Source organism: Harmonia axyridis, chromosome 7, assembly GCF_914767665.1.
Source record: "Harmonia axyridis chromosome 7, icHarAxyr1.1, whole genome shotgun sequence".
NCBI lineage: Eukaryota > Metazoa > Arthropoda > Insecta > Coleoptera > Coccinellidae > Harmonia > Harmonia axyridis.
In genome coordinates, this window is record NC_059507.1 from 24850594 (window position 1) to 24862815 (window position 12222).

Consider the following 12222-nt stretch of genomic DNA (forward strand, 5'->3'; position numbering starts at 1 on the left):
GTTCCCCATAGGAAAACTTTAAAAGGAATCCCAATAAACCTTGCAATAGACCAAAAACATCCCAGCAAATATCAGGGACATATCTGAATCATCCACAACCTCAATTGGTACTAATGGTACTTCAGGTGCCAAATACCGCCGTGTTACCGTTTTGGCAGGTGCATAGGCGGAGTATTTGGGAGGAAGGTAATCAACCTCCAACCTTGTCCCTCCCTCCATGTCTCCCTGTCCTGCTATCACCACTCAACACCTTCAATTAGAACTACCAAACTTCGCAACTACACTGCTTACCGATGCATTTTGCTCACGGTACCGCGTGAGATAAGTTAGCTCGGTATATATTGACGTGATAGTGATTTATAAACCGACAGTCGAACGTATTGTTGATACATGCACGCGTTTTGACGTTTAGGTGCCGGTAACGTGCGTTTATTTATTTATTATTTTTTAATTTTTTTCGTGGGCCTGAACTGTGCCCCTTGACACACATTTTTTTTTTGAGGATATTATTGGATAATTGTTCGATTTAAAAGGTAGGTGAATGGTTTATTTTTTTACCTGTTCGTTTGTTTTTTACATATGTTTTTTTTCATTTTGAATTATGACGTCTGCATAAACAGAAATTTTGTTTTTATTTTTTTTCAAGAAAAACATTTTCCATTCGGAAAAATATTTAGGTTTTTTCAATTCTTTGTTGATTCTCCGTAAAGTTTCCGATTGGTTTTTTATGTTTCAATAAAAATTAAACAGTACTAAAGCATGGAGATGAATAATATCTCTGAATTAAAAGCACACAAATTGAAGCAATAATAACATTTCTTAAAGAATGCCAATTGTACAATTATATTTGATCAATGTAACTTTAGTACTATTTTTTTTTCTGTATATACTTGTAAATATTTTGTAAACATTATTTTCTGTAATACTTACAGGAATAGAACATTGTACCATGTGTCAATGGATTAGTTGGCTAGCCACGTTAATTTAATTTAAAAAAAAATTCTACTAAATATTCATATTTGATGAGTATTCACATATTCAAATCGTATACCTTTTAAAAAATTAATAGAATCTCGTAACCTTTTGAAATATATTCTACAAAAATTTGTTTGAAAACATTAAAATATATCACAAATAATTGAATCAAGTACATATTTCATAGAAAAATAAATTTTTTCGTTTTAACATCGTACCAACATTTGTTTGTAATTTTATAATCAATTCTTTGTTACTTTATGAAAAATTATTCCTGTAATATTAGGCTTTCAAATTGATTCATCACATTCCGTAGTTTGCAAAATAAATGTGGTTTACCTTATAATTTTGTAGCAATAGCTGTCGAAATTTTCGAAAAATAATCACTTTTTATTCGAAATTTTCTTCCTTGTTCCGTTCCTATCATTAAAAATAGTAGACCTAAATTACCTATTCAAATGAATGTGAGAATTCCAGCCGTATACGTTTGTTTATTTGTATAGATATCAGAATTTCAGCTTGACTAGGTCCAACAAAAGTATTAAAGCTTATTTGCCGTTGTTGTCCTTTGTTACATATTTAATATAAAATTACACCTTTTTAAAATGACCTTGTTACGGATATTCCAGAATACCAATAGAGGTTGAAATCTATACGGAAGTAAAAAAAAACCCTAGTTAATTGGGCGATAAAAGATAAAACGTATAGAATTTCAAGCAAAAAATATGGTAACGTTGAATACAAATCGAATTCTTTCGAATAGGTTAAGGAACCTGCTTATATATTTTGGAGTGAAAATGAATTCTATCTGTCCTAATATGAAAAATGACTTTTTCAATACCTATTGAGATCAATGAAGGTTGTATTCATTCAAAGTGTATTTTTTCGCCACGTCTCCGTAATATGACGAAAATAGCTTTGTATTTATTCAACCACTTATAATGTTTTGATGAATGTATGATTACTTCGTATTTAGCATAAAACAATTTTTTGAACCAACCAAATAATTTAGAAAATTGAAATGTCAAACTGAAAAACATGTGCTTATAGGAAGTAGAAGGATATATATTCGTCTGAATGGAATGAAAATTTTCCATCTGCCTCCATAATTCAACGACATTTCAAAGTTGACGTTGGAATGTTAAAAAAATTATTGAAACCAGTCTTTCCAATTTTGCAAGTCAACCTCCAAAACAAGAAAAAAGACAGAACTGGATTAGCTCTTATAGAAGAAAACTGGCTATGGTTATTAAGCTTTTTATTGATTGGAGAATTTTATGAAATAAAAATAGGATTATTCTAAATATAACTTTTACGTAGAACAAAACGAAAAAAAAAAATCAAAATCGCCATTAAGTAGAATAATGGGATGTAAAAATAGAATTCGTGACATTGTAATAAAAACAAATAGATATTCGTTCCTTTCAATGGAAGTATAAATCTTACGTAACTACGAAACTGAACCCAAAGAATTATATATGTATAGAAATTGAGAGTGAAAATTCTTTGCGGTCAACTTTGTATACGTCGGCAAGGAGCCTGTAATTTAGCCAGATTGAAGAAAGTATTAGTTCTCATTGACCCACTGGTATGTTTGGGAGAAGAGGCTGATGTGGAATTAAGCGAGAATTCAAAAGGGAATCAAAAATCTTACCAAATTAATCATCAACAAGGAAAAAAAAGTATTTTTTACATGTCTTTAATTTTCTTTAGGAGAAAAGGATGGTTTAAATACCAGTCATTTTGATAAAAATGAAACATTTTGATACTCATGGAATCATTAATGAACGAAAAATAACAAAAGAATTGATTTGACGATAGGATCCTTTACGAGCTTTTTAAAAATTCGTAATTATGTAATTTCTTTACCGAAATATCACAAGAATTTTCCAACTGTTATTTTACATTCATATAGTAAAGATCTGATTGATCCTCTCTTTCATTTTCAAACAAAAATAGAATTACCTGATACTTTCATCACAATGCCATATATTTTTTTTAAAAAAAATTTTTTTTGGGAAATGAAAAGCATATAGAAATGATAAATACATAATCCTTTTGGATATGTGGTATTTCAATTATTTCAGCACAAATTCATTGAAAAAAGGCATTCTATATTGAAATTATGCATTTTTGATCATATTCGACTTTTTAAAATCGATACATCACAAAAATGCCATACTAAAGGAAGATACAGAAAGGACGGATTTTTTTTATATGATGATGAAAATATTTGTGTAATAATTGTAATTGTTTCGTTGGGCTTATGATCTGTGTAATAGAAGCACAAAAAACTATATTAAAAAAAAAACTTCCTGTATCTTTCTGCACAAATATTTGCATTTCAGTTTTTTTTTTCATGAAAAAAAGCTCCATTTGGATTTCAAATTCTTTATCAGTGAGTTTAAATCAATCGTTCGAGATCACTCTCGGCTAAAAAATTCAAAATTTACAGATTGTTGAAAAAGAGTGCATAAAAAATCTAAAATTTTATTATAATTTATTCAATATTTTACTATAATTTAATTTATTCATTAGTTCATATATTATTTTTTTCACTACGTTGATTTTCAATTCATCTCAAATTAAATATTTGGGATTTGAGAGGAAAATTACTTTGAAGAAAACTAAAACACACAATTTGCAAGGTTTATTGAAATAAATAATGAAATAAAATTACAAGTGTGTAAAAAAAAATGGAATGAAAATTGACAGTTCAATTTCTAGAATTCTTTGCATTCATTTCATTTTCGCAATCTTATCCCAGATAATTTCTAATCGCAATGAAATAAGTACTATTTTCTGTTTCCTCAGAATAATTTACCACTTACACAATTGAATAATGATCCACTTAAACAATGAAAAATGAGTTTTATGCATATTATGTATATTGAGTATATAATTTACGATCGTATTATTAAAGCTTGTTTATATTCTCTTATAAACGTATCAAATGCTTTTGAATGTGATGCAGGTTCATTATTTCGACGTGAAGGAAAACTCTTTCGATTATTACTTCAGTTAATCTTATCCTCCTTTGTACCCATGTCAAGTCATAACCTGATTACAGATTTTCATTCTTTCGGTCAAATTATGCTTTCTAATTTTATTCAGATTGATACACATCTTAGTGTACTCAACAAAACAGTCTTTTTTTGTAAGGTAACAGAGCGTAGCCCTTAACGACAATATCTAGAATTACAAGCTTCCTTCATGATGTAATGCCAACAATATACCTCCTTATGATTCCACTTTCACTTGCTTCTTGATATCTTAATTGCATTATTCTAACTTTTATTGCGTAGATATAGCAAACCTTGCTACTAGCACAACAATGCATTTATTTGAATGATAAACCTTCAATTACAAATTCCACGTTTCTGTTTGAATTATGTAGATATTCATGATTAATTGATCATATTGATTCAATATATCAGTCGAGGAATTTTTCAATAGATTGTTCAGAAAAACTCCATAGTTTATTACTCTTTTTTTTTCTTCAGGATTCTCAAGTAAATAAATATTTTATTCATTGAGAAGAGGCTTATTTCTCGGAACTAATTCAGACCACAAAATACGCTAATCCAGTATTCTGATTCGTCGCTAAGCAACGAACTTTCCTGTACTGTTTTTGGTCCGGAAAAGTTACTTTTCCGGCCGTTTCTCATAATCTTCATGAATTTTGATTTCGAAATACCCCACTTGTCATCATTTATCTGTGTTACTTTTTTGTTGAAAAATGTCATGGATATATTGGTACTAGAGGTCATAATCTTGAAAATAGTTCGAGATAATTGAACGATTTTTTTGTTGCATTCCCGAAAAATTATCAAGTGTTTTGGAAATTTACGGATCAATTCAAAGATGGTCCGAAAGTCACTGCATTTTTTGTTAAATTTGACCTTCAAAAATGTCAATAAGCCCATATTTAAATGGCATGCCCTGTTTTATACGGAGGCTGTCAGTATAGTTTCCAAGCTTACAGCTTACGATTACTCAACTCTACTTAATACCTTCTAATAATATCGATTAAGAAAAAGCTAAATTAAATCAATCATCAAAATATTTGGCAACATTAATTTCATTTTGACAAAATGAAATGAAGACCGCGTGAAAAAATAGGAACATAGTGTGAATCATCATCATATGATATGCTCAGATGCTTGCAAATTTTTTTAATAATTTCAATATAATTGGAATGATGTGCAGTTCGATTTGAAAAAAGTTTGCAGACATACTTAGGATTGATTTTAGACGAGAATTTAAAGTTTCAGTTTCACGTGGATTATATCACAAATAAAATGTCCAAAAAGGTTGGTTTCATATCTAGAATAAGGGGTAAAATTGATATGAATACGTCACTGATGTTGTTTAGATCATTGGTACTTCCTCATGTGGATTATTGCTCGTCAGTTATGTTTAATTTAAATAAAGGTAGCATAGATAGGTTACAAAAAGTGCAAAATAGAGGTATGAGAATTATTTTGAAATGTGATAAAAGAACTCCCATAAGAAATATGTTAAATTGTTTGAAATTGATGAGTGTCAATCAAAGGATTATTTATAGAACATTAGATTTAATATTCAAAGCAAGGAATAAAATGTTACCTGAATATTTGAGTGAAATTTGCTAAGGAGATACATAATTATAAAACACGACGTCGAGATGATTTTTACATAGAAAAAGTTAATACTACATTAATGAATAAATCCACATTTAGCAGGGGATTAGTTATCTTCAATAAACTACCTGAAAAGATCAAATATTGTAATAATTACAGAGAATTCAAAAAATGTTTAATGAGTTATATTTATGAAGAATTTAATTAAGTTAGTGGATTACATTTGTATTGTTTTCAATAGCCGAGTGCTAAATAAAGTTTATTATTATTATATTATTATTACATCTGAACAGATCTTATGAGCGACAAATATTGATTAGACTTCTTCAACTCTCGTTAAGAGAATTCAGACTACCTATGTTTGTGTTTGATCACGTGGTGTTCATTTCATTTTATCAAAATTGATGTTTCCAAATATTTTGATGTTTATTTGGATAATTTCTTTGATTTAGCTTTCTGTAATTGATATCGTCAGTAGGTATTGAGTAGAATTGAGTAAAATTATCTCTTTGAAACGTATCTGTGGAAACTGGAAAGTAAACCTACTGTCTGCCCCCGTACAAGACATGAATGGGAAAAATTTTCAAAACTTTTCACTTTTGGCACAAAAATTCTCAACAAAAAATGGAGACTACCACCCATAAGGTTATCCGACAGGCAAAAAAAAACAAGGAAAGCCATTTATTTGAATAAATGGATGTGTTGAAATTTTTTAGAATTGCCGCGTCTTTCAGACCACCTCTAGAGTGAATTCAATGAAAAAAAATCATACAATTGTTTCTAACGGATTTCCCATTCGAATATTCAAAGAAAGAAGGCCAACATTCAAAATTTTCCGGACGGCATGCAACATTTTTTTTTTTGCGATTGAAGGCAAATATTGACAGACACATATGATTTTTCCTGCCAAGGCTGCAAAGTAATTATTTTCAATGCGAATAAAAGATTCGACATTTTCTGACAATCAATATTTTTTGCCATCTTCCTCATTTCTGGAGGAGTAAGTACTTCTACGTTGCTATCACTGTCCATTATATGAATATATTCGATATTTTTCCAAAAAACTATCAGATATTTCATAAGTTGTCAAACAATAGATAATTATCATGGACATATACATTTCTATAGCAACCTATCATTCCAAATATTGCGATTTCTATCAAATTTCATTTTAATATATCACAACAGGACGAAGAAGAAGCCCTTCAATATGAATATGTCAGCTTAATTTGTAAACAAATACATAAACCAATCACTACACTTATACAGGGAGACAGAGTTTTGGCTGAGGTTTTTATCTGTCCTCTTGTATCATACGTTGAAATGAAATGAAATACCCCGTTCAAATTTCCTATGCTAATATTGAGATTCATCGACATATATGCTTCATTGTTTGAAATTAACAATTTGTATTGCTCTTTCTCAAAATAATTAATATACAACAGAAAAAAAAAGATTGTGGGAATTGTAATAATTTGCATATGCAATATCCTACCTGTATCATTAACAAACAACAATCGAAGAAAAAAATATCTGTTGACTGAATTCCAACTATGAACTATCAGCCGCGGCAGTCAATCTACTACTTTGCTGCCTAGTAAAACAGATAACTATTCTGTAAAATGGCAGATAAGTTTCTTTCATTACAAATGATCTTGGCTTGTTTGGTTTGTTAGGTATCAATCATTTGGATCAAAAGCTGAAATTCAAAATCATGAATATACCTAATTCAAATTCAGTTTATATACTTAGTTCATCACATGCTCCGACAAAACCAAATATTAAGGTCATCTAAATAATAAATCCTACCTAGATATCTTGGTATCATTACAATTCCTAGATGCTAAACATTCCTTATATTAAGTATATGTGATCTAGGGCTTACGTAATAAATATCTTGATTTGTTCGTCATACAAATATTTGATTTTTTCGGTTCATATTTATCATGACCTTGGCTTAACGCCTTGGCCAACAATTTACATTGTCATCCGTGAAAGTAATAGCTTTTACTATTAGAAACACAATTTACTATTTACAAAATTGTGACACTATTAATCACAGTCATATGTCAATATCAGGCAATTTTTGAACAGGATGCAAAACATTATTTTAACGGCGTCTAACATAGGATCCTTTGTTGTTTGCATACATTATATAATTTCCGTGAATGTCATTTCAATTATTTTTTATTGAACTAATTCAAATCCTAGCCCATCCTCACCAATTTTTGATGAAATTTATATCAGTACAATAATTTATTGTTAATATGTACGTTAATTCCAAATGATGATTTTGGTAATAATAAGTCAAAAGGCTTTTCTAGTATAATTTTTTTTTTTTTTTATACGCATCTCTCGGGAAAAGACTGAGCTTATAACGCCCTTTCAAGCGCCCCGAGATGAATTTAGAAGAAATCGGTTTGTGCGTGTCTTAAACTGCTGTAAGTTGTAACCAAGGGGGAATACATCTTGAGGTAGGGTATTCCATAGCCTTGCAGTTCGGTAAAGAAAAGCCTTCTGATACACCGATGTCCTAGCTGTAGAAAGATGCACGACAAACTGGTGACTATTATCGGCTAGCCTTGTTCGTCGATCAAATTGAGCCCCTGGAGGAATCATGGAGGCAATGGCAGCAGAACACCTTCCGTGGTAGTATCTGTAAAAAAGGCATAAGTCTCCAACCTTCCTACGGTGATCGAGACTATGAAGGTTGGCAGTTGGATCGTCTATTAGGCGGACTGCTCTTTTTTGAATGGAATCAAGTAGGAGTAACGAGTGCTTAGGAGCTGAACCCCAAGCATGAGAGCAATATTCCATAGCTGGACGCACTTGAGCCTTATAAAGTAATAAAAGCTGCTTTGGAGTGAACAATTTCCTCTCACGAAATAGATAGCTAAGCTTCTGTGCAGCTGACTTGGCAACTGAGCAGACGTGCTCATGCCAGGTTGCATTTGGACTGATATTGACCCCTAGAAGCTTAAGTCCATTGGTTGGTTTTATTGTTTTATTGTCCATTATTAGTTGGAGTGCAACTGTCGATGTTTTTCTTGTGAGCAGAGTAGCCTGGGTCTTAGAGGCATTGAATTCAACCAGATTGTCAGAACCCCATTTTAGAATAACTTCTAGATCTTTGTTGATTGTTACAGCTTGAGCTATTCTTTGGGAACTGGATGTTGACGCTGATACAGGCTTCTTGTTTGTCGTGGACGCTATAAGAGTGCTGTCATCTGCAAAGCTTAAAATCTGATTCTTGGTTGAATTTAAAAGGTCATTAATATGCATTAGGTAATATCATTTATGCACTGGTAATATCATTTTTGACTTCAACATTCCCACTTTATTTTATATTATAAGTATAAAGAAAAAATAAATTATTAAAAAGTAGGCAGAATTGCTAGGATAGCCCGAGACGAAATCCCAGGTACCAGAAGACCAGTCGGCAGACCCCCTAAGTGCTGGAAAGACTCCTGAATGTCTACATCCACCGAGGACTAATGTGGAATATACAAGCCCTAGGCTTAAATTCGGGCTACATCGACTATGTCGTCTATCCATCTTTTTCTTGGTCTTCCTATGCTTCTTTTTGTCTCTCGAGGTCTCCAAAACGTCACTTTGTGTGACCATCTCTCCACACTCTGCCTCCTAATATGTGCCACCCACTAAAGTTTCGCTATTCTACTCATGATGTCAATTACCCTGGTCTTTTTTCGTATTTCGGTGTTTGGAATTCTGTATCTCAAGCTTATACCCACCATAATCCTTTCCATGGCCCTTTGAGTTACTCTCAGTTGTTCTGCCACTTTTTTCGTTATTGCCATAATTTCTAGAACATAAGTTGTCAATGGTAATATACAGCTGTCGTAGGTTTTGCGTTTTAAGTGTAGAGGAATATTTTTGTTTTGGATGAGAACAGCAAAAGACGGAGAAGCATGGAAAAAACTGGAAGAGGCATATGTCCGACACTGGATGAAAGAGGGCTGAAGAAGTAGAAGAAGGCTCAAATTAAGAAGAATCATAAAAAGCAAGAAATTTGAAATTGTTATTATACACCCTATTTTTCATTATTTTGAAAGATATATATTGCGATTGGCTGAAATAATTTCCTTAATATATTGCAAAAATTCATTTCTTATCTGTGCAGTAAAGAATCGAATTCCAAATTTCACTCCCAAACTCTCTACATGGTGGAATTTAATGATAAAAGTTGGAGGTGGATTATTTCATGATTTTCGATGCAAGATTTATCGACAAATTACGTTACTTTTTTGGCATGGTGTATATCAGTATCTGAAATGTACCCACCTGTCACGTTGGAAAAAAATTGCTTTGATTGAACATTCAAATTTATAGCGATCATAAAATTCTTAGCAAATATTTGAATAATCCCATTAGAAGAATCGGATATTCTCCTTTATGATATATCATAAACGCTTTAGCCTAATTATGGCCAAGCCTTTCTCATCATAAGCATGTGTCTGTTAACTTATCAATCTGATTTTATTTCTTGTGCTTTGTTACAGACTGAACCATGGTAGACAAAAAAATTGACAGATATCCTTCGACGTTTACGATAGACAATTTCAGTTCAACGTAAGTACCTATTAAAGCGATGCTAATCGTGATGATTAAAAGTCCATTAGATGAAGTTCCGACCTCCCCTAAGCTATTTCTCCTAAGGACAATTAGGTCTTCTAGATATAAACGGGAACTAAAAATGCAAATATTTTCATTTCAATGTTAATCTTTCTGGTTGAGTAAAATATTACATAAAACAAAATAAGTTCATTAAAACGGAGTTTTGGAATGAAATATAAAAGAATGAAAATATACAAAATTGAAAAATGACCAGCAAAAATCGAAAAAAACAAGAAAATATTATTCCTTATAATTATAAGAGGTTTTCCAATCAGAGGTTTTATTTTGATGTTAAAAAAGGATATTTTAAGAGAAATCGATGAATTTTCATCTTATTGTAACGATGAAAAAAGCCAAATGGCCGCCCCGGCGATGGTTGTAGTATCGTGAAATTTTTCATGACCAATTCGCACATTTGCGGCTGTATGTTGTCGATAACTTCACAAATTCTATATTTAAGGTCTTAAATCGATTGTGGAGCATTGGCATAGACCTTATCTTTCACGTGTTCTTAAAAATAAAGTCTAAAGGTGTTGAATCTCAAGATCTCGGACATTCTTCTGGCAAAATTGAGAATGTTTCGTTGCTTGTGTTGCAAGTAGCTCAATCTTGTTGAAAATAAATGTCGTCCACATAATCATCTCCCAATTCCGGCCATAGAAAATCATCAAACATAGTCCGGTAGCGCAAAAGATTTACCATAACTGTCCATAACAGTTGCACCAGAGGAATAGATAAACATGATTTTGCGTCAATGGGCTACAGTTGCAATATTCTCAGTTGTTTTCGAGCGACGCACACGGTTTCGATACTTCACATCACTTGTTCCAACAGTTCAAATTTTTTCACCAATTTAACTATTTCCGTCTGAGAAAGTGCTTCACGATGATCAAAAAGTGCAAAATTTGCACCATTTTGTAGTGCATTTCAACGATTTCAGTGCATTGTTGAAGAGTGTACCGTTTCAGTCTTAGTAATGGCCTAGTTTTTACTCATCAAATGTCGAAATTAAACAGCTTCAAAAGAAGTAGATGCACAGATAGCGGGCCCTTCAAAATGAAATCTCTTATTGGAAAACCCTTTATTTCCGGAATAAGAAATCAATCATGTAAAATCCGTGTATCCATTACAGAACCACTTTGACACCAAATGACATCAAAATACCAATTGGAAGAAAGGAAACATTAAACGAAAAACAATATGACCCCTATGAACACAGGACATTGGAACACCCGAATACGTAAGTATATTTTATGTTTAAATATTGTTTTCGGTGACTTTCCAGCGATTAAAGTGTAGAAAATTGGAATACGTGGGCGACTGAATTACTTGTATGAATTTCACTTCTATTGGAGTGACAAGTCATTATGTATTTCGAAACTTCATCCTATTTCTTGAGCTATAATGTACTTGTCTACCTGCCGCAGAAATAATTCCTTGAAGCAAGTGTGTAATCAAAATTTATGTCATAAAAATGATAGACAAAGTTTTGTTCTATCTAAGGTGATTTGTTTAATTATGAATAAGTTTAAAAATCCTCTATTTGAAGAAATTCAAAGAAAACATGAGCTTCCATAATTTCTGAATCAATAATGTACAGGGTGTCCCAAATTCGAAGCTCACTGAAAGCATCTCGACGACTATAAAACAAAAACTTCTAGGACCTCCGAGCTCTTTTTTGCGAGAGAATATGTATTTTGTTTGTAGAATAAAAGCCTTTATTATTATTATTATTATATCAGAAAAAAGATCATACATATCTCGATTTTTTCTCGAGTTACAGGGTATTTCTGAAAAATGACTGTAATGATCATAAAAATTACTGAAGAAAATGTTAGATACAGCGAAACATTTAAAACACTAATTTTTCAAAAACGCCCTGTAACTCGAGAACGAATCAAGTTATAATATATCATCTGCTTTCTGATATCTGATCATTTCCCAAAAAAACTCGGGTGTTCTTAAAGGTTTCTCTCTGAGTCTTTTAATT

At 31.7% G+C, this 12222-nt stretch overlaps 1 protein-coding gene across 1 annotated transcript in view; it reads left to right on the top strand.

The window, feature by feature from the left end:
* Positions 1 to 276: 276 nt before the first annotated feature.
* Positions 277 to 12222, top strand: part of LOC123684259 (proton-coupled amino acid transporter-like protein CG1139) — a 43116-nt gene continuing 31170 nt past the window's right edge. The window contains exons 1-3 of the mRNA XM_045623442.1: positions 277 to 533; positions 10118 to 10187; positions 11365 to 11472. Of these exons, the coding sequence (XP_045479398.1) occupies positions 10126 to 10187; positions 11365 to 11472 (170 nt within the window). The 5' untranslated portion in view covers positions 277 to 533; positions 10118 to 10125. The remainder of the gene's footprint in view (positions 534 to 10117; positions 10188 to 11364; positions 11473 to 12222) is intronic.